The sequence below is a fragment of the Taeniopygia guttata genome, chromosome 3, assembly GCF_048771995.1.
Source record: "Taeniopygia guttata chromosome 3, bTaeGut7.mat, whole genome shotgun sequence".
Classification (NCBI taxonomy): domain Eukaryota; kingdom Metazoa; phylum Chordata; class Aves; order Passeriformes; family Estrildidae; genus Taeniopygia; species Taeniopygia guttata.
Window position 1 is genome coordinate 81,275,145 of NC_133027.1, and position 24,060 is coordinate 81,299,204.

Consider the following 24,060-nt stretch of genomic DNA (forward strand, 5'->3'; position numbering starts at 1 on the left):
CTTACATTTCAATTTCTATGGTAATAGATTCCTACTAATCCAGCTGCATTTTAATTATAATAAACATTTAATTCTGACTGAGATGGGTAAGTCAAGAGTAAAGAAGTGCCTCTTAGGCATAGCAACACCAACAGATGAAGGAACTAACTCTCAAGAGTCAGAGCACGAAGCTCTAACACAGCTGAGCAGCAATCAACAAGAAGAGGAGAAATTATGTGCTTGAAATGTATTAAAAGCAATAGACGGAAGTTAAACATTTTGGTCAGTACAGAAAAGAATAACCAAGAGTAGAAGAAAATCAAAGCTGAATGTTCAATCAAAATATTTATCTTTCCTTTTCCAACTATCCATTTCTTACCTGTTACCCTAGAAAAACAACTGCATGTCATTATTGTTAAATATTTTTGGTATGTATTCTTTTCCTCCACCACCACTAATGAAAAGCAATGATTAATCAAGAATTAAGAAATTCTCCACTCTGTCACCAACTTTAAAGAGGACCATTTTTTTATGCAGTCATGAAATCAAGAGACCTTAATATGTAATCTATTTTGACCTGACTTAACAGAAGAGAACAATTATTAATACTCTGCTCTAATCTGGATTACTGACATGTGTTGTGTTCTACTTCATTCCTTCAAAGAATTCTGGGAGAAGTTAGTTTTGCAGCAGTCGACACTTGCTTTCAGTCCACTATGCTCTATGCATTCACTAATTTTCTTATCAAGTTTTGTTAATAATTTTCAGCCTAAGAAAAATGTTTGCTAGGTTCACTGAAAGAATCATTCTTTGTATCTTTCCTGTTCCTCAGATCTCATGTTCTCCAAAATCCATCTTTCAAAGACTCAGACTGCAGGTTTTTTAACTTCTCAGTGTATTTATTTCAATCTCTTAAATCCGTTTTGCTCACTTTTTAATTCACTTCCCTCTTAAACCAACATTAATGGTCTTTTTTCTTACTCAGGTTTTCCCCACTCATCAAAAGCATTATAAAGTCATTTCACCAAAAGGAGATTATTCATTCTAAATCCATTTTAAACTGTTAGTAACCAGGATTTTGTAACTGGTTTCACCTCACAACACAACAGCTTTTAAAGCTTTTGTTGTTATTCTTGAAGAGGATAATGTAGATTACATGGCCTTGCACACCACTGTTCCTTTAAATTTAACTTTAGGGCCAAGCTGGACTAAGATTTCATCTTTTAGAGAACCTAACTTTGTATATTGCAGACAGAGACCAGTAGCCCTACAGAAAAGACAAAAGAACCATATTCTAACGAAGAGGCAACTGAAGAGATGAAAAGCTCTAAAAACTAATCTTTATTTTCAATATTGCTGGAAAAGTTAGAAACAAAGTTATAGAGCTCTGACTGCACAAAATGACAAAAACCTCCAATGCTATAATCAAATCTGAACTAAATTAAATTGGTATAAATTCAGATCTCTGAGCAGGACGCAGATTTGAAACAGAAACATGAGTATCATGCCAGAGTATGTGACACACTGAACTCATCTTCAGTTGTGGCCAGCTGAAGTTAAAAATAATATTACAAAAATCTCCCATAAAATCAATATAGACTGCCTGTAGGGTCATCTTCTACACTTCTTCAGGCAGTATGAAATTTATTATTAGATACCTTTTTATGATAACAGCTGAAAATGTCACAGGTATGAAAGATAAACAATCTTTTTCTCAAGTGCACTAAGAGAAGGGCTGAACACCATGACTCAGACTACAGGACTAGATGAGAGTCTTGACCCTTCAGTTACACATATTGTAATCAAAGGGTATGAAACTTTTCACAAAATAACCTTTAATTCTTTTCTACACAAATTCAAAATATCACTTATTCCATTAGCACATTTTAATTTAATCAGATTTTACAATGACAGAATATCTCCTGCCCACCTGTAATGCTTAATTTCTACACTTTTGCAGAAATCACATGGTCCAATTATTAACAGCTTAAAAATGGCCTTCTACAGCTCACCTTGAACTTTAGCTCATACATCCCAGTAGTGTGACATTACCATCACAAAAAAATAGATAAAGTATACTTTGTGTAAAAAAAGTATAAAGAAAATGAAAGTTTATTCAACCTTTGTATCATCTGGTCAAAAAAAAAGGACAGTGGTTTGGTGGCAGGGGAGAAAAAGAAACAAAGAATTATTTTCTGAAACTCGTTCAACTTCAATGATTTACCTTCCATTTCTGAAAATTACGTATGAATTATTAACAGTATGCAGAGACAGAAAAATGACTTGAAAATGACCGCCTAAGGATACAACTTTTTTCTATCTGAAGACTAGCCTTCCAGTTATTTGAAAGAAAACTATCTTAGCACGGTGAAACTACGTTCCTGGGTAGATGCCCTTACTCAGGTAAGTATGAATATTACCACTGCTCTGGCTTCTGCTCTTCATTACACAATTCTCCTCTTTTGGTTAGCAGTATTTTCATTAAACTATGTGTCTTCTATTCAGGGCTTGGAAACATTCAACATGGCTGCCACACAAGAATTGCTTAGGAAAATGCTAAAAGCCTTCATCTACATTTCCTAAGACTGAGTGCAATGAAACTTTTCTCAATACTTCACACAGAAATAAATTTTATTCCAGTCAAAAAAGCCACTACTTCTTGGAAATATCTGTCGCCAGACCTGAAGCATCTGATCCAGCTGTGCTGAGGGAGCCTGCCAAAACATCCATAGAAGATCTGGGAGCTGCCGCCAAATCAAGAGACATAAACAAGAATGACTGCCAGGAACAGCACGGCGAGATATTCTACCCAGGGGAGAAGGCGCCAGCCTTACACTGATCAGACACATCAGTGCAGAAAACAACACAAAATTAAATCAACTGTTTCTAGAGCTCAGGAGTCCAGTTCTTTGGTTGAAATATGTTAATACAGGAAGTGAGCTAGACTAGCCAAAATATGACATGTTCTTGAGAGAAACAGTACTATGTTTCAGCTAGCTCCTGAAAATCCAGAGGCACCAGTGCAATTTACTGATGGTGGAGCAAGTATTGGTAAAGTCATAAAAAGTTCTCAACTCTGAACAGCCTCACACTGCAATCTACTGGATGCTGGCAAAACTACATCACAACTGCTATTGAAAAATGCTAGCACTTAACTACACACTAGCTCCTTCTAAGCTCCTTGCTATTTTGCCTACTAAGACTCTTCAGTAGAAATAACCTGGCTTGCTATACACACACAGAATAAAAAGGTAACCTCACAATTACTGACATAAAGACTAAACTATCTGGTTGATAAAAGAAATGCGGAGCAGCCACTATAAATAACAGCAGCTCATAGAAGCATGAACCTGAGAAAGAAATGTTTCACATTTCTTTTTCATGGTTTCCTGAGGGCATTGTGAACATGGAGTACTCTGGTCCACAATTTCATATTCTGTTCTGCTACTCATAACTTATTTTGTCCAGCTGAGAAAGATCTGAAATGCCATAGCAGAAATGAAGGAATAGAGGAATGATTCCCTGTCCCCGCACAGCAACCTTCCCCAGACTTGACAGGAATGTCTTCCTCCTACCTTGTAGGATTCTCATTTTCCTGCTCTAGGAGCCCAATGGAAAATGCCAGCATCCTGACTACTGTCTGACCAGGCTGACAGCTGCTTTAGGAAAATGCTGGGAAACAGAGCAGTGCTCCCAAGCTCAGAATGTTGCCGTTCTTTCAAGTATCAAGCAAGAACACTCGCTGAGAGATAATTCCAGAAAGAAATACAAGACTATTTCTTTAGAAACTGGCAAATAAAACTGCTGTTTAAAACTAAAAACTCATAAATAGCTGTCTCCAGCACACACACCAGTCACAAGTATCACATCTGCTTACAGAAACACTGCACACCCGTACTGGAACTGTCACACTGGATCAGATCAGCCGACTGTAGCCTACTGACCTGAGGAACTGAGACTAATGCCACGGACTGCAGAAAAACATGCAACATAAAAGATACAGATGTAAAAACTGTAATAAGAACCCACCAACCCACCAAGTGTTTTTTCCTAATCCTGACAGGGACTGCTGCATTAAGTTTTAAATATCATAGTTTAGGTGGATTTTACACTGTAAAACTGAGGGACATTTTCACCATCCATATGGAAGTTTGATTTTTGTTTTTTTAATGTTACAAAGTTTCTCTGATAGTGCACAAAAATATATTCACATAGTTTGATAATTTTAAATTGCTAACTTCTGTGCGTTATGAACATGAAGGGTTAGAAATACTTTTACATAATCAGGAATATCTCCACCAGTTTTGAAACAAAAGAAATCTTCACAGAATACATATAACTACAAGTATATCTTTAGCCAAACCAATGACACTAAGCTTTGTGAACATGCTCCAAATGTAAGCCTTTCCGCAGCCATAAATTGTAAACTCCATTATGCATACATTTTGTATTTTTCTGTGCTCTTTGATGTAATATCAGTTTAGTAAACAAGACCTGGGCAAAAAGAGTATCTACCTTAAGGATTCCTCCCAGAACTCCCCAAAGAAGAAGAAAATACACTGAAGCCCTGGGGCCACTGCTGGCCAGAACCCTGGCTGCATCCCCATGCTAGTAGATTAACTGGTTGCTACCAAAACTGGATGTTTTGCTATGATTAACTGGATGGTAGAAGACATGTCTTGTGCTAAAGGAGCCTATATAAGACGAGCAAATCTGAATGCAATACTGTAATATAACTATTGGTGTCCTTGTAAAATTATCTACCAGTGATGTTCTATTCCTCATTTGCATATGTGTGTATTTTAAATCTTATTTCTACTAAACAAACTCCTTCAGAGGCTTCCTTTATTAAAGAGAAGCAGGAATTATTTGATAAGTAAAAGATAATATAAGCTATGACTGCTTTGCAGCAGTACCATAAATATACTCTTTATTCAATAATTTTAAAACACATTTCACTAACTAAAAGGATTTAAACTAAACCTGGCCTAAAATAAATTGGTTGAACAGAGAGATTTCTGAAAACGTGATAAAAAAACAACTTTCTTGCCTCAAAGGTTGGAATATCAGCAAAGTATATATAAGAATAAAATGGTAAACTGAGGACTTGTACTAAAATGTCCATGAATCATTGATAAACCAGTAAACATAAATATTTTTTCAATCACACAATTCACCTCCAGAAGATATTCTTGTAGAATTTCTCATATTGAAAAGACTAAAAACTTAGCAAGATTAAAAACTAGTAATTATTAGACTGAAGACAGTTACTCAAGGTTTCAGTTGACACATAATAGTAAACAAAGCTATTACTTTGAACAAAATGAAAATACACTATAATTCTGGAGTATAATCTACACAGTTCAGCGGAATTTTACCAAGGAAAAGCATTCATTATTGATCAGCTATGGGTTTTGTTAGCATGTTTTTCAAGCCATACTATTTTAGCTATTGCTCTTATCATAACGCAGACATTTAGACTAGTGGTTTTATTTAGTACAGTAAAATCTGTCAATCTGAGAACTGAGTAGAGACAGGAAAAATATTTCTTGGTTTTGTCAAAAATAAAGGTTCTGTCTTCAGCATTTCTTCACCACATACTGATCATAAAGCAGCATACCTTTCCTGTTTGAGTGCATACTCCAGCATTTTGATTCTTCGCACTAGATCCTTCTTCAGATTTTCCTGTCCTTTCCTTTCACCTTGAAGAAAGGCAATCTGGGCCTGCAAAAGGAAGTTCAATTTAGAATCTGCTTGCTAAAAATTATTCAGCTTAGCTCTTAAGTGTGTGTGTCTTCCAAAGTTAATTTAATATTCATTTGTAGAGTTCGAAAGGAGTTGGCTTACTATGCTTCGTAAACATTAAACCCTTTAAAAATCACTGTATAGATGCCGCTTCTAAACGGCATGCTCACTACAGACCAAAAAACAAAGGAAAGAAAAAGATAAGAAATAAAGCAATTTTGGTTTGTGTGACAGGGTTTGTTTTCTAACTTGGATAAACATTCAATAAAGGATAAGGAATGGATAAAATAAGCATAGAAAAAGCCTTCAGCAGATAAAAGTATTTACCAACAATAATCAAGAGAAGATGATAAAGTATTTCTGCTCACTAACTGATGTAGTGTATAATTAGGGTATAATTCTATAGATACATGACACTAGTAAAAAAACCTAATGTAAACCATGTTCACCTAAAATAATAACAAAAGAAAAAAAAAACCTGTTTGCAATATACAGGATTAAGTGTTAATTACCATAATTACTAAAATAGGTTAAGGGAAGCTCTCCAGAAATACTGTAATTAAGAGGGGAAGAAAAGGAAAACAGGGAAAGGTATTTTGGTGAGGGAGACAAGGAGAGAAATGGTACATAAGCAAACAAAAGTAAAGCAGAAAATAGACAGCTAACCTCTATCAACTTCCAGCACAAGTATTCAGTTGCCTGTGAAAAATCTCCTTTAAACAGAAAATTATGATAAATACAAGATATAAATTCTTAATCATAAAGGAAGAACTACCTGATTTTCTACCTAATGTTCAAATCAGGAGGCAAGTTCTTGTGCTTGCTCAACTCATACATACACTTTTAGGCAAAAATACCCTACAGGCAGTGACCACATCATGCCTCAGTCTCACCTGCCATTTCCAGGATCAGAAGCTTTCTGCACCTCTACAGCTAAGTCTCCATGCATCTCATCTGTCTCTGAAGAAGCACAGCCAGGAAAAATGGCAACTGGCCCACACCACCAGCTGTTGAGCATGACGACCTATAACTCTTTAATTTAAATAAATACCCAGGAAAGTCAGGGATTAGAAATGAGCAGGAATATCCTATCCTCACCTGTCACAACCTTGCAAGCAGTCCCCAAATATTTTAGTTAATGGAGATAGTTGCTTCCAAAGAATCTGACTGCAGATTTTTACCCCAAGGTGAGAAAAACCAGTCTCTAAATGCCATTTTCTCTCTGGCAATATAAAGGGAAGGCACACAGCTAACTCAGTTGGACTTTGGTGACTAGGCAAGATTAATCTCACACCCAAAGCCTTTTGCTGGTGGCCAGCAATAGCAGCTGCTCTAAAATATCACACCAGCTGACATAATTTCACTGCTCAAGTACAGCCAATAAATAGCTTGACAGACACCTGAAGGATCCTTAACTGCCAGTCACCAACTAGACCAGCCAGTTTATGACAAGAGAAAAACACTGGCTGCTCTCCAACTAAGTCACTCTTCACTTTCAACAGGGGAAATACATTTGAATTAAAAAAAAAAGAAAAAAGAAAAAAAAAGTCAACAATCAAAAGATCTCCTATTCTGGCAGCAACTACAATTGAATTCTAATTTTACGTCCAGGTTTAAAGAAGGGCACAGGAAAAAGAAACGTTGATGCTGGAGTCAGCATTTCCTACCCTGAGGAATGTAACTGAGCAAGAAGCATCTCAACTCAACAAGGTCAGCATCCCTCCCAAGAGGAGCATCTCAGGCACATATAACTTAGTTTGCAGTAACTGTGCAGACACACAGATTCTCACTCCCTATCTCCACATAGGCCCGGCGGAACTAAACATGCGCTCTTCTCGTCACAAGGGAGAGAACATCAAAATGCACCTTTAAAAACAGAAATCATGATGTAAATGTGTATTTAGCTGGGATGAAGAAGATCATCCAATGCCATCAGGACACAAGCTGAAGTGATCTATTATGTGACCTGCTATCTGCAAGCAATTTCTAGCCAAGAATGAACTGACTTCTGAACACACTGGAATGAAGCATTTTTACCTGAAAGGTTGGCAAACAACACAGCTCACACACTGCTATACTACAAAGGTCAAAGCAGCATTACTGTGCTAATAGTTGAGACTAAAATCATCTTCCACTGGTAGCAGCCTAAACTAAACTAAAAAATGCAACTTCTTAGTAGTTTTAACAGCTTCCTTTTGTAAGAGGGAGAGACATAAATGGATATGATTAAGAAATACCATATGACACCTCCTTCATGTGGACATCTTTTCTTGTCAGTAATATGCCATGCTCTTAATGTTGTCTTAGAACTTTCCTTTTTCCTGGATTTTCAAGAAATACTTGTGTTTCTTACTTAAAATGCCCACAGAAACAACAGAAGAATCCCTAGCCTGAGAGCCATTTCTCCAGCCGTACATAAGCTTATTGCTAGGATCCTTTAAGGTTAATAAATCTAAAATTTACAGATAGGAAGTTTTACCAGTACTTCCAGAAACTGAGAATAATTTTGCTCTCTCCTTGGGGGCTGCATGGCTTTTAGCATAGTGTGTTCATGCTTTTCTTCAGAGTAGCATGCCTAATACTCACTAGTTTTGAAGAATTCTGGCTCTGGAAATGAGAATACTTACATTTAGTCATTTTTATAACATAGAGAAATATTCCCTTTCTTATCCACAAGATGTTAGTAACCCTTATCCCTCATTTATACATATACTGAGTAATTACAATTACATCAGCCTCAGTGGACAATAAAAATCAGTTATACATGTAAGCTTAAATGTTATGTGAGAAATTCTTAATGAAAATATTCAGGTTTGATTATATTGCAAGTAAGGACAGTATTAGAATAATAGCTGAAAATGCATATTAACAGTAATATACTAACAGTTCATATGTCTTAAACAGATTTCATTCTTTAAAATTTCATTATTTTGGTAATTCACCGAAAATATGCAAAGGAACCTAAATGTTCATACTGTAAAACAAACGCTTTGCAGATAAATGTAAACTGAATAAACAAGTACAATGAGTTTAAATATCTAAAATGACAAATTATGACATGTAGCAGTATTTTCACAGTCTCTAGAACCATACAGTGCCAACTGTAGGATCACTAGTTCCAATTAAAATACATAGACAATACCTGTCTAAATGTCTGTGCAAACATTGAATGTGCAGGAGGTCTGAGTTGAAACACAATGAAAATTGTAAATGAACTGCACAACTACAGTTTTCTTATGTTTCAGTCATATACGACAGAATTTTACCAATAGTCTGAGACTCCACAGGCAACTTCCCATGGCTGCAGCTTTAACCCAAGTCAAACCTGGAGCCTGAGCTACACCTGAGGGAGTAGAGGAGCAAAGTAGATTTCCTTCCACTTTGAGTAATCTTCGACACTGTTCTACACTTGTGTTTTGACCACTCCTAGGAAGGTTTGCCAAAAATTTCAAGAATTCACAAGTATTCCCAACAAACAGGTTCTGTGACAACTGACCTTCTAGGTAGTAAGGTAAAAATGCATCAAGTTGTAAGCCACTCTTTGCAAACCTCAAAATTGCCTATGGGGATCATGCAAAACCTCATATTGTTCCTTGCCTTATGGGTGGGGCGCATGTCTCCACCATAAAGCACCCGGCCCCGCTGGCTCCACAGCAAGAATCAAGGCAGGATCCGCCTCGAGTTTATTCCAGGCTAAGTGCTACAAGTTACTGTATTCCAATGCAACTGTCAAATTAAAATCAAGAGAAAAGGAGAAAACAAAACAAAACCAACAAAAAGCCAGAATCAAACCACACAAAAATAGCCACCACAAAACCAGAGAACACTGGAAAAAGACATGCTTGGAACAGTCTATTTCAGCTGCATTGAGTCCAGTATTTTTTTTTTCAACTTCATCTCACAGAAATTTTTTTGTATGACCAACTGCAACATAACCTAAAAGTGTCATACACATCCAGTCTACGTTACAGCACTGTAGCTACCTTAACTATTCCACTTCTCTACTAAGAGGTTTCAGAAATAACATTCATTCTTATATTAAAAAAATTTTCAGAGACAACCACACTACTGTTCTACAAAATTCCCCTAAGGACTCTAATGCCACATTACTGTGAAGTAGACAACAAGGTGACACAATGTTTTAGTTAGCACTGTGCTAGAAACAACTCTTTAAATGTTGTTGATTTTCTAATACAGGCTTAGCAGCTGTAACAACATAATTAAATAATGAAATCGCATCCTATTAAATGCAGATTTTACCAATGTTTAAAAGTTTACACTGAAATTTCTAATTCTTCAAATCAGCAACCACAACAAGCATGTTTAAAGTATATTCTATTTAGACATCTTTTTAGGCTTACACCTTAACACTACCTAACAGCAGAAGATAAAAAAAAAATACTTCTCTTTAACAGGAAATTTTAAAAAATAAGCATACAATGACTGCTAAACAACTGGTGGACATTTAGTATCAACTTCTATCGGTTTCTGATTTTACAGCTATTTCAATTAAAAGGCGCTTTTTTAAATTCATACAACCCAAAAATTATAAAAAGCCTTTCTATTCTTCTCTAAAATATCTATCATAATATTTTAAAGTAAATCTCACTTCACATTTATGGGCATTTAAAGGTCAACAGACATCGTTTGACAAAGAGCTGCTAAGACACACAATTCTCTACATAATGCTTCCATAATTCAACAACCAGGTCTTCAGAGGTTGAGAGAAAGACGACACAAGAGTGGGGGGGGGGGGGAATTGCAGGGAAAGTATTGCAAAAAATATGCAGATAGCTAAAATAACTAAATACGTTATAGAGATTAATCAATCTGGAACAGTTGTGCTAACCAGTCTACCAAGATCTGCCACAGGGATTCTGCAGGCTGCTAGGGTATCTTAGATTATAGCTGGCTCACTGAAGTACTATATATTTAAGTATATTTGTAAATAAGTGTAGGCATGCCCCAGGGGTGAGAAGAAAAGAGAGGGAAGGGGGAAGGGAAATATCAATGGTCTAGTACAACTAGGAACAATTTTAAGAGGCACCATACTTCACACCACTACACACACCTACCAGCACTCTGCCAAGAGAGGCTAGGAAGCTTTTGTAATTCCTGCAGCCACTTAAGATAACAAAACTGAAGTGGGGCCACAGGCTGAAACGACTGGCAGGCACCAAGGCCTTTCTGACTTCCCCCCACACAGAAGGTAGTTCATCCCATCTATCCCTCACATGCTCTTGTTGGATGACAGTACCTCATGAGACCAATGCAGAGCACGATCTTCTACTGGCACCTTATTTTTGTTGGACTTCTCAGAGATGCCCTAAAACTAGCATCAAAGATAAAGCCAGAAAAACCATCCAAAAGAAATCAAAGATTTAGTTTACAGTAAAAAAACTATGGCTGAAAATACCATTTACTTATATTCTTTGGCTCTGTTTTTCTAACAATGTTTTCAAAGAGAAAACACTGTTTGAAAAACTAATTTGGTATGACTGAAAAGCTCCTGAAAAATGATCCAGAATTTATTCACAATTTATACCTGGCAATACTTTGATTAGTAACTTAGGGATCTCAAAACCAGGAAGACTTATCTTTCTGCAGTTTGAAGTGTTTTACTACATACATCTCTGTTCAGATAGCCATTCTTTTATCCTCTCTTCAGTGCTGCCTTTCAGTGTTCTAGTAATTTTAAGCATCAGAACAGTTGCCAAGCAATGTATAGCCAGCCTATTCAATCATTCTTCATAAGCAAAAATTTTCTTACCAGTCATTTCTGTGGTACACGTACTTAAGTGGTGAACATTAACCTTTTTCAACCCAAGAGCATGTGCCACGTACACTGATAAAAGCACAAGAGCGCAGCTTTTAATTATACTATGTAATTCTATAAGCAACACTGCAACAGCATGTCACAAAATAATCACATATTATCAGCTGGAGTCCAAATTGCAAATGCTCAAATTCCTTTCCACTTGCTGTACAAGAACGGCAGAAATGCAGCGACAGCAGTCAGCACCAGGACTGATAAACAGACTCACGGCCCACATTGAAATAGACAATGGGAGTTCACAGGCTGAATGAATCACTTGGGGTATGGCAAGACAAGGGAGAAAAAAATCTGGAGGACATTTTCAGATTTGGCTTCAGTAACAGAGGAATGGACCAGACTTGACCACACAAGCATTTGCAGAGGCAATGGGCACACTCCAGTTCCTGACTCCTACATCCAGGATCAGCCACTCCTTGTATTCAAGCATGCACGACCACTCTGAACTGACCTGGGCATCAAGTGAAACAAATACAAAGATAAGTGATTTTGTTCTTACCTCCTGTTTACAAGCTAGGATACGAATATTGTGCATGCCATTTTTGCTCCGATGCCTTTGCAATCCTGCCCTACGTGACTACACTAAAGGGAAACATATTCCTGGCTAAGACCAGAAAAAATGCAGTCTTTCCTCACTGCAATCCTTACCTTCTTTACCACTGGGTTATTTGCAAAAACACTCAATAATAGTGAGCATATAGCAAACTTTTTTCAAATAGAAAAATAACATCTGGATGAGTTAATCTACAAGCCCACACAGAACAGGTCATTCAGATAAAATGAACCTTTATTTTCACATTTCAGAGTATTCTTATTTGTAGTTTATTGTCTGCAAAGCTTGGATTCTGAGCACTCTGAAATTATTCCAAAGAACTCCTTCAGGTATCCAAGCATTTCTCAGCATTTAAAACTAAAACATAAGGATCCCTCATCTACTTCAGTATTTGCCACTTTTTAACTAAGAAACATAGAAATGAGGACTTGACAAGGCTCACCAGCCTTGTTAAACCAAATAGATCATCTAGGTTACTGACCAATACTTACTTTCTCACAAAACCGTTTACCGATAACACTTTTAGTTAAGGCTTGGTATTTGTGCAGCCTTACTTCTTTTAGCATTAAATTAAGATGAACCAAAAGTCTTGGGCAATTCACATGATCTTCCCTGGGGAATTTTACACAGACCATTCTAAAATTAGTAAATAAAGTTTCTGTGTCTACTGAAACATCAATAAAGGCGAAGTTATATTTGCAAGTTGTTGTTCAAACAGTGCCAAGTTACTTATCTCTGATGCAGTAACACTGCCATAAGCCAAGACCCTCAAAAGAAGGGCTACATTTTGAGTAAGATAGATATCAATTTAATTAAACATGTGCACTAATAAAGACACTTAGGATGTTTCACCATATGCTAACCTGACACTAAAAACCAAAGTTTTCCAACTAGAACACAGTAATCTATTCCATTTTTGCTCAACCAAGACAAACAGAAAGATGCCTTTTTCTTTTTGAAAGTATAACTTTCCATGAGAAGAGTTTGAAAGGTTTAAAGACCACTTGGAGACAATGTAACATTGTAAAACTCTCAGCTCGTACTACATCAACATTTACAGCACCATTTTCCTAAAGGATTTAGGCTACTTAAGAAACACATTTTCATTACACTAAAATTAAATTACAGGTTTGACAGATATGAGAAGAATTGAAATATGTGATCTTAGAAAATGGTCAGATCAATTATGGAAAAAAAAATCAAACTATAAAAACCAGGTACACACCTACAAAAACACTGTCTCATCAGTTCGTACTTACATTCTACATCTACAAACTTCTGAATTGCTGAAAATCACTGAACATTTACTCTCACTGGTCCTCCTTGCCTAAGTAAAAGAAGCCATGACAGCATATCAATTATTATATTGGAATTAGCTGGCAAATACACATATAAGTAGAGGAGAACACAGTTTACTTCACGTGAATCTGTCAAATAGAAAGTTTGCAAAAAAAAAAACTTATGAAAGAGAAGCTATCTGGTAGTCACCAAGGTCCATTTAGCATCATCTTTCCCAAATAAACACATCTCAGTATTGTGACTACAGCTTGTTTTCTTCTGCCTTTCTTTTGATTTATCTGATACACATAAAACAACAAAGTTGAAATTATAGCTTTTCTGCAGTAGAGATGCACGTTACGTTAATCACTGGTGATTCTTTTATACTATCTGCCTTAAAAGAAAAAATATTTCATAGAAGACTTTTAAAGCACTTCTGCCAATTCATCTTTCACCGAGAATCTCAGAAATTTGACCTAAATTATCATACTTGAAAATCTTTACAAAACTTCTTCAAATTGTATTTATGTTTCCATTTTATTGGTCAAACTGTATCTTTAGGACTTTTCCATTAACTTAATAACTGATTTCACCAACTCACTGCTCATTACTTTTTCTCTGAACAATGTTTTCAGATTATCCAGCTATCAGAACAACTTCTAACTAGAAATTTAATCCAACAAGAGGACCGTTATCTAAAAGCCAACAAACTGTAAATATCAACAATTTCTGAATCAAGTAACAAATGTCTGAAACCATACTATAAATAGCCACAGCCATCTGTCTGATTTGCCCCTTCTCCTCTTTACTTTAACTTGTCTATCTCCAAGGACACAATCTTAGCACGTAGCATGCCCGGTTTCATCGCCTGCCTCTTGCAGCAGAAAAGCAGCATCAAGGGGCAAGATCCCCATCCGTGACCCCCGTCCCAGAGAGCTGATATTACTAAATCTGACTTCCATACCCCATCTCAAGTGCTTATCTATTTCTTCCATCAAATTCCTTCTATTACATACAGCTGTTTGCTATCTTAACCACATTTTATCTCATTTCATTATATCTTTCCCTATCATTTGGGTGGTGTTTTCTTGTTCTTTTGGCACTGTCTTACAAGGACTATTTTTAACAAAGCTGTAGAAACACAAGCACATTGTATCCACCCATTCTCTCTAATTTCCTTGCAAACCTTTTCAAAGGAAAGTTTACCCAGGAAAAATAATTTTCATGTAATGCTATCAGGTCCCACCACTCGTATGGACTCTACTACTCCAAAGAAACAAGTTACTAGCTAAAGGAAATGAAAACTTCAGGAGTGAAGAGGACAAAAGCTAGAAAATTCCTTAGCAGGACCGGGGCTTGTCCATAAGCACAGTTACAGCATTTTGTTGCAATTTAGACCATTTGTGAAATGCGGAGAAATGCCAATATCTGCAAATCCGCACTTTTGCCAGAAAAATACTTGTCAGAAGCAAAACTTTCCACAGCAACATATGCATTGCTTGCAAAGACAACATCTCTAGCCAAAACAAAAGCCACACACACCTTCCAAGCTCATCCAGCCTCACTGCTTGCTGGGACAAGAACGTGCATTGGCAGCGCCTGGCTCTGCAGGGTCCCAGCCCCCGGGGCAGAGTTCCCAAGACACCCCCCAGGGCTGACAGATGCTAATTAAAAGGGAAACAACATCCACATCCGAAAGAGACAGTCAATCCCAAGCAGTCAGAAGACCCACGGTTAAGGCAAAACACCAATATGGGAGGCAGTACAACCCCTGACTTGCCTCAAGCAAAGATACAGATTTCAGTGCCCTGCACATGCATTTGATCAAATCCTCTGCTATTTTCGGATGGGCATGTCCAACATATAATGACAACTCTGAAATGTCTCTGTGTCAGTCCAGAAAAATGCAGAACAAAAAACCCCTGAAGTTTAAAACTTGCAGAACAGGAAACCCTGTCTTGTCAACTCTCCCAAGCAGCTGCTAGAAGAACCTAAGAAAAGGAAAATCACTAATTTCTGAAAAGATATGAAAATACATTATAATGTCATAAAGCACTGTTTGTGAATACTTAAATGAGAATTAATAACGTTAGTATTCATCCTAATTAATTACTTCACAGGGCATAATGAAAGTCTATTCTTATGATAATTTTTCAATCTGCAGATGTCAAAGTACTGTAAACAGAAAGCAAGCATTAAAAGTTAAATATGTAATCAGCAGATAAGCATCTAGGGGAACCCCATATTAATCTGTTTTCATTCTTATTTGATATACATAGCTTACTAATTATGCTTACATAGATATAAATACTGAAGTCCTCTTTTGCCTTGAATAAGGAAGATTATATAATAGAGGCAACAATAATTTCAAAAGGTTCAAGAAAAATAATTAGAAAATCAGAATAAGCATGAATATTTGCCAGGGAAATAAAAATACAGGCACTGATAGGGAAAAAAAACCTTGGAAATGCAGTACTAGACCAGTAACAGATTAAACTGCCTGGCCTGCTAACTCACATATATTATGAGCTTGGGTGTGTGTCTCCTGAACAAGTACCACAGAACACAACAGGAAGGTATTCTACCTGACCATCACATTTAGTTCAATGCAGTTAATTAGAAGGATAAGGAAAAGAGAAAATAAAAAGAAGCCCAGAGAGGAAGAAAAGGAAGCCAGGAAATCACAATGGGACTGACTTATGAGGAGTTTTTTGTGTTTTTTGGAGAGAGGCTAGAGTGGAACTAACCAGCAACTACAAAGCAGAAGCCAAGCGCAGTAACACTGTAATAAGGTAATAAGTAATAAGGTAATAAGTAATAATGTATCCCAAGTATATCAGTATCATGGCAGGTAAGGAATCAGAGAGAAAAGAAGTCTACCTCTTAGAAACAGATGAATTGAAGGAAAAAATTACAGGATACCAAGACTACCATACTAAATAGGTCCTTTGCCCCACAGGCTCCCAAGAGTGGATGGATAATCTAGCACTGGAATTTGCATTGGATAAAAGTACAATGAGGAGCACTGCATCTTTATCTTGGGAGAGAGAAACCATCAAATTTCCATTATTCTGTCAAACATTTCCAAATATACAGGCCAACAAAAGGCTTCAGAATGAGCACAGACCAGGTCTTTAATTAACACTGCTCATGCTTCAGGTGTACAATTTCTAAAAGCCAACCCTGTAGTTGCTGAACCCATACCACAGACCTCTCACATGGATCCAAGAACATTCATCTGCAAATGGTCACAGCAGACGTTAATGCCTGATGTCTGTAGAGATAGCCAAGAATTTTGCACCTTCCTGAACATGACTCTGCAGCAGATAAATGCTGTTACAGCTCATGGCAATGCCAGCCACAGCTAATTATAACTTTATTGAGATGTTTTGGCAAGAGTCAAAGGCACTCAAGCAAACAACTTGTGATGGGGTTATCTGCCACTGATAATACATGACTTCTGCTAATAGTCTAAATACTCAATTTCTTTCCTCCTCTCTCATCCGTAACACCAAACCTTTGAGGGATACCTGGGGGAGGAGGAGGGATGTCATGCTACTGAAGGACACGATAAATATGCAGAGCGTTATTACTTTTAATACACTGACAAAATTTCCTAGGTCCTGTAAAACAGATTTTTTTTATCCAAAGCAATATTTGATATCCGAATCAGCTGTGAATATATGTCAAGATATTTATGGGCCTCCACCAGATATACGACACATGAGGTTATTCCTATACATAGCTAAGCTAGTAACTTTCTACACAGTATTTACTGGATGTAGTGAATAGAAATATGATTCAGTTACTAACCGATTTCTCATTGAATCATGGAAGTTAAAATAAAAATTACTCTCTTGTTTTCATGACCACTTCCTTTAAATTCCTACAAGGGAACTCTCATTAAAAATGCCACACCTACCACTCTTCTCAGAGTGGCTGTTTGACGTTACTGTAAAAAGTAAAATTTAAAAGACGGAAAAATCAACCCAATAACCAAAAAAATAGAGAAGTGGTTTCCATTAGTAAACAGACTCAAGACTCTCTTGACAAAGACTGTACTTTCAAGGAAAGCCATAGAAAGAAGAGACGGACAGGAAGAAAAAGACAAAGAAAAGAGATCTGAAAAAGAAACCCGTAGACACTTTTCCGTCTCAAACATGACCAAACTAAAACCTAACAGTGGACTGCTAGCAACATGGCCAGCGTTAAGGTTTAACACAGGGATTTTCTTGTAAACAACACCAAAGAGGAACGAAGGTTGCATTATCGACTGTTATTGGAGTTAATGCAACGTGCCCATCACTGAAGTATCTGACAGCCATGGCTCTAGGCCAGCAGCTCACAAGTACTTTAACCACAAGATCACTATCAGTCCTTTCATGCATTAATGAGCATATCAGCCCCATCGCTTTTCAAACGAAAACAGTACATAACGTGCCCCGTAGTACCGAAGGGGACCCAGCCGGTCCCGCGGGCCTGGCCCCCGTGCGGGCGGGGCGGCACCGAGGGCCGGGGGCAACCGCGGCACAAGCGGCCGAAGCCGCGGCACAACGGGGGCGCGGAGCTCGCCGGGGGCAGATTTCAGCAGGGCTTCTGAAACTGGCGACAAGCTGGGGCGGCCGACCTCGAGGGGCATCCGGAAAACTCCGGGGAGGAGGCGAGAATGGCACAGCCACAGGGGCCGCTCGCCGCCGGGCCGGGCCCGCTCCCCGCCGGGCCGGCCGCCACGTCCCACCCACGCCCGGCCGCGGCGGGGGGCGGCCGCCCTCGGGGCAGCGAAACAGCCAGGCCGGCCGCTCCCTCTCGGGGAAGACGACAAGCCGTGGCAGCGCCCAGGGCGGCCGCTCCCCTCCAGCTGCGCAGAGACGAGGGACACGGAGGGGGAGCGGCCGCCGGGGCCAGGCTGTGGGGGGGCAGAAGGTCGCGAGTGTTACCTGCAGCTCCGCCCGCTCCGCCTCCCACTCGGCGCGCTCCGCCTCGAAGCGGCCCCACTCGTGCTGCAGGAAATGCAGGATGCCCGGCACGCTGTATTGAGCCCGGGACGCCGAAAGTGGCGCGGCGGCTCCGGAGGCTGAGACTCCCCCTCCTCCGCCGCCTCCTCCTGCTGCCGCTGCCGCGGCCGCCGCCGCTGCCGCCGCCTCGCCCGGCTCCAGCCCCGGCCCGCCCGCCGGCGGCGGCAGCAGGAGGGCGTTGTTATTGTTATTGTTGCTGAAGAAGACGCCGGGCCCCGCTTGCTCGTCCATGGCCGGGCCGCGTCCGCCTGGCTCGCCGCCGCCGCTCCCGCCGCGTCCCGGCAGCAGCAGCAGCAACAACCTGGGCGCGTCCCGCCCGCCGTCACCGCCTGACAGCCGCCCCCGCCCGCTGCTACGGTGGCCCGTCGGGGACAAACCCGGGGAGCGATTCGCCCCGCAGCTTCGCGCGGCTTCTTGGGAATTGTAGTTCCACTGGATGGCGGGGAGGATGGCAGCCCTCTTCCCGCGCCGTCCGTAATCCCAGCGATGGCGATCGGACGGCTGAGCTTCAGCGCCGGGACGTGCGGTCCGATCGGCTGGGCGGGGGCAGTCCCTGCGGCGGGAGCACAGGTTAATGGCACCTCCACCTCCGTGCAGGACTGAAACGCTTGGGCTGTCCCGCAGCTCAGCCCGGGAACACGGGAAGGGCAGGTGTCTCGCAGCAGTTCCACATGCTCCCGCCGGGCCCTGCCCTGGCAGCTCCGGCTCTTCTGCTTCGTCCCTGTTCCGAGCAGCGCTCGGCCTCTCACTGCCAAAAGCTGGAAAGCCTGCCCAAGGCTACAGGGGTTTCTTGAACATCGTTTGCGACCTTGGGAAGGAGAGCGACATAACATTTTTGAGGAATGGCCACGCTGCCTGTTCCGCGAGGACAGGGAAAACAGGAGCGTGTGGGACTGAGGGCGGAAGGTGTCGGCCGCACTGCCCTCTCCCCATGGCACTAAGGGACGAAGCTGGGCTCCCTTCCCGCGCCATGTACGCCCGAGCAGCAGAGCCTTGCTGAAGGCAGACGCAGGCGCCTCTCCATCGGGCCGCGCCGAAGGCCAGCACCGTGTAAGACACGCTGCGTGCCACCAAGGCGGTGCCACGGGGCTCCCGAGGGCGCCGGGGACGCGCCCCGCTTGCGCCCTTGGCCGTGCCCCGGCGCACTGGGAGCGCCCCGCTGCTTTCTCGTGCAGCGGTGCCCGGTTCTTTGTGGCTGCTCCGAAACCATAGCCGCCTGCTTCGTAAATAACCCTGCCCGCGGAGCTTGGGCTGTGGCTGGTGGAACATTTCTCTGGGAAAGACCACTAAGGAAGCTTACTTAGAGCATCCGGAGAGCAGTGGGGAACGAGAGCGAAAACTCGGGACAGGGAGTGTGATCTGGGGGACCTCGGCAAGGAACCCGAGTAGAACAAGGCTCACCCAGAAAGGAAGGAAACAGCAGAGAGATGAAAGATGTGAAGGGGAAGCGGAGCAAACGGTTTCATTAAAAAGCACATTTAAAAGGCTATTGACAAAGAAAAAGATGAAAAGGACAGTGACAAACAACAATAAGCACTACGGCCATTGCGAGTTACTTCAGGTTTTTTAATCAAATGGAATTGGATGCCAAAATACTGTGTAAAACCACATGACTATAACTTTAGTATCAGGAGCAAGCAGAGAAGCAAACGAGGACTAATCTGGGGAAGGATGTATACAAACAAGAGTTGCGCATGTTGTAGACAGCCACACAAAATTCAAAGAAAAACCTCTCCCTTCTCTATCCCTCTACATCTAGTGTAATTTTCTCTTCTGCTTTATTCTATAGATCTACTGACTTCTTAGTTATGCTTGATTGTTACACTTCCCTCCCCTCTTCTGAGTTTTCAGACATCTTGTCAACTAGAGGCTAACCAAAACTTAACAAGTGCTGAGAGAAAACTTAATGTAAACAAAACTATACATGATTATAGACAAAATCTTTCCAAGAAGTCATTAATTCCTAGACTACCTGGTGGAGGGGAGAGAATCTAAAACAGGTTATAAACTTGTTTTCTGTTTTACTTGCAAAATGTTTGTGTTGAATTTTGAACTGGAAGAGTTTCCTTAATACTTTCAAGTGTTAAACTGGTTCAGAACTTCTAAGCAAAAAAGATTTGTAATGCTGGAAAGACTTATTAGAAAGCGATGTGTTTAAATCAATTTAATTCCCACTACCTATAGTAAGATGAAAAAATTACTGAAGTTACTTTCCTTCTCATGTACAGTACATTGTTTTTACTTCTGCATATATCTTTACTCCTGCAGAACAATGGAACAAGACTTGCTTACCATCTTTATGAAAAAAAAGTTGAGATTAGAGTATGCGTGTCCTCACTTTAGTACTAAAACATTCACTGTGAAATAAAAGCATTTCTGATTTTATGTTAAATATTTTGCACACAGCCAACTTACCATAGGGCGAAAGAGCACTGTCTTAACCATTTTGCATAGGTACTCAAAGGGATATTAGATAAGGTCTTAGAGGAAAATAGAAAGCCTAGAGGCAAGTATGTATGCAAAAATAGTGATCTACAAATATTTTAAGCAGATATTTGTCATATTCAATTCTATTTACTACCCCTTTGTTGTATTTTAAGTTGAAGCATCTGAAATATGCAGTTTTTACAGAGTATACAGAGAAACATCAGAGTTGAAATTCAGCAGGCCTAGTGGAGACCTCTGGTTATGTTACTTCTCTCTATAAAGCAAAATGTATAGAAAGATCCCTATAAAAGCCCATAAATTCAACAGCTGAGTCAAAAAATCCATGTAAGTGAGTCCTATATACACAAGAAAATGCATGATTCCGTACTTCTGCTGATAGAAAGGGTGAGGCCTGGCCAGACAGACACTGGGATTCCCTGGCTGTACATGCAAGGTCAGCACAGCACTTGAGCCCTAAGCACCAAAATCTGCACATCAGACTCGGAGGTGAGGGGAGCCACATACTTTTGAAAAATGCCTGGTAGGGAAAGGAAAAACTGGAGGAGCCTGGCCCTCGCTTGTGTTCTGCCCCCTGAGTCAGTACAGTGCAAAGTCTTCCAGTACCTCTGTTCCAAACTTGACCAAGGACTGCAGGTATGATCTAGCAGGAAGGCTAAATACCTGTGAGTCTGGACAAAGGGCAGAGCACTGACTCATCACATATTCAACCAATCGCTGGCAGAACAGGAAGACTGCAAACACAGAGCACATTACGAGGGCCAAGATCTACACCTACAAAAATGCAGATAGAAGGCAGTTCTCTTTATCAACTCAATTTCAAGTGCATTCTTTATATTCGAAGAGATAGGGGATTAGATTCTTTGCATCCTTTATTCATTTTCAAGCATGGAAACGGATTTGAAAGAGATATACACCACATAAATAAGGACAACTCATTAAGACAGCATGCTTGATCATTCACCTTAAGAAAGGCTGAAACTTTTCAATTATTTTGTTGAGGGATTTTGGGGTTTTTTTCATGCAAGCTGAAACAATCTACGAAGTCCCTTTCGCTATTAATTTTGTTTAATAAAAGGAAAAAATTCATACTTCTACACTAGAAATTCCCCACGGTACAGGGTAAGTACTTCATAACAGTTTTTCCTCTTCTCTCCATCCCCACTGTGTTAGTGTGTTGGGACAATGGCAGGATAACAATCACCAGATTTCAAAAACCACTGGAGGGTTTGAGATAGCTTTTAAAAAGAAATAAAATTATTTAGATACATAATAATTTTTTGTGAATAATTTATAACAGAAATTCATAAATATGATCACAATTTCCTAAAAATCTATACCAATACAAGTAACACCACTTCCCTTGTAATGCATGGATTTCAAGTAATTACACAAAGCTCCATTAGACAGCCTTTCACATACAAATGACACAAAATTAGACATGTATGTAGGGATAATGCAATGCTTCTCACTACTTAATGGTCCAAAATAATAAAAGTAATTCAAAAAAAGCTAGTTTTCAGTTTAATTGTTGGGGTGGAATGTACTGTGGGTGGTGGTTGCCTAGCAGCTGCTTTTGCTTTGCTGGCCTGACTTGCTCGGACTGCAGTTTCTAGACGTGTTTTCAATTCAGGAGCAGCTCCCATTACTGTCTTGAAAGCATGTGGGTAAAGTGGACCAATGTGCATTAGATTCTGAAGTGCAAACTCGTGAAGATCCTTAGATGCTGTAGATGCAGAAGCAAAGGCATTTTCATTCAGTAAATAGGAGATCAGAGTGGGAACGAGAAGGGCAAGCAACTGTACTCCTAAAAATGAAAGAAAAAATGTAATTACCATATCAGAGAATGAAACAAAAAAAAAAAAATTATCAGTTATTACATAGGTAAGGAAGGCTAATATTGTTTTCAGAACTGACATTAGAAACTGTAATCAAAATATTATCAAATTAAAACAAATGAAATGTAGATGGCTTCCTGTGCTTTCATCACTCCACTCTGTCTTACCAGGACTGGATTTAATATTTCTATTATTGTTCATTACAGTTATATTGATCCTGATGCTTATTTTGAGATGCTTTTGCACCATCCAATTGCAGATCACTGATGAAAGATTTTAAGATGTAGAGTGCCTATCATATTAAAGGATTTCAAAACACTTTTCAGGCAAACAGAAATGTTATTCAATTGAATTTGAGTATTCACATCCCCAGCAAGCATAAGTGAACTGATACCAGAATGCAAGTGTTCACAAAAAAGTCAAGGACAGTTATCTGCTGTTATTTATACTGGATTGGTCTGGGAGATCCTAACTCAAAAACTAGCAGGGCAGCTATACTTCATCTAGCATGACCTAGTAAGGCCACAGCCCAAAATGGCAAAGGGATCAAGAGGGTTGACCTTGAGAACAAAAAAAGCAGCGAAACTTAAGCAACAAGGCAATTTTTTGTACCTAGTAAGACTTTAAGTACACCTTTGAAATGTGTAACCTGGTAATTGTACATTTTAAGCTCAAAGAATTTAAAAATTAATGGTAACTCATTTATCTAAATTGTTTTAGATTACCAGAGTATTAATTATTTTTCATTATAGGTTCTGACTAATTCATACTCATGGGGTGAATGTCTCAAGCCAGCAAATCAGATGATCTGTTTCCTCACTTGTTTCAGTCACTCTCTCATTTTCATTTCACATGTGTTTCAAACAACGGTTCCAGAAGCAGAATGAGGCTCAAGAAATTTTATATGCTATCAAAAAAGAGAAGCTCCAGCAAGGAGTGTGTTGGGGGGAAAAAACCCACAAAAACCAACAAAAAAAAAAAAATCAAAAAACCCCCTACAAAAAACCAATAGTAGTATTTTTACAAGAAGCTTTTTCAGCATTTGAAGTCAAATGTGAAAGACAGTAAGTCTTCAGAATGCACATTGTTTCAGTTGAAGAATAACTAACTCAAAGATAAACTATAAGTAATGTATTCTATCTAGTGAATCTTGCTTCATCTACAATTAAGATACTCTGATCAGTATAGTTCGATTTCTTGGGCTCTTTAGCTAAAACTTGTTGAGCTGGTAGAAGCAATCTGATAAGAGTCTAGTAAAATAATTAAAGTTAAAAATGAGAAAAAGTAAATTGAAACACCATGAAATACAAATTTCCAAACAGAGTAAAATATCACTCATTACTGCAGTTCATGTTTAGGTTTTTTCCTGCAATC

At 39.5% G+C, this 24,060-nt stretch overlaps 2 protein-coding genes across 8 annotated transcripts in view; both read right to left on the reverse strand.

The window, feature by feature from the left end:
* STRN (striatin) overlaps nt 1-18,736 on the reverse strand; it is a 61,173-nt gene extending 42,437 nt beyond the window's left edge. For all 5 annotated transcript variants that reach the window (XM_030268453.4, XM_030268452.4, XM_030268451.4 and 2 more), the window contains exons 1-2: nt 18,326-18,736; nt 5,600-5,703 (exon numbers count right to left, since the gene is read on the reverse strand). In XM_030268453.4, coding sequence (XP_030124313.4) covers nt 5,600-5,703; nt 18,326-18,634 — 413 coding nt within the window. In that variant the 5' untranslated portion in view covers nt 18,635-18,736. The remainder of the gene's footprint in view (nt 1-5,599; nt 5,704-18,325) is intronic.
* Nucleotides 18,737-21,702: 2,966 nt separating this feature from the next.
* HEATR5B (HEAT repeat containing 5B) overlaps nt 21,703-24,060 on the reverse strand; it is a 53,510-nt gene continuing 51,152 nt past the window's right edge. For all 3 annotated transcript variants that reach the window (XM_041715265.2, XM_072927192.1, XM_041715263.2), the window contains one exon: nt 21,703-22,655. In XM_041715265.2, the coding sequence (XP_041571199.2) occupies nt 22,351-22,655 (305 nt within the window). In that variant the 3' untranslated portion in view covers nt 21,703-22,350. The remainder of the gene's footprint in view (nt 22,656-24,060) is intronic.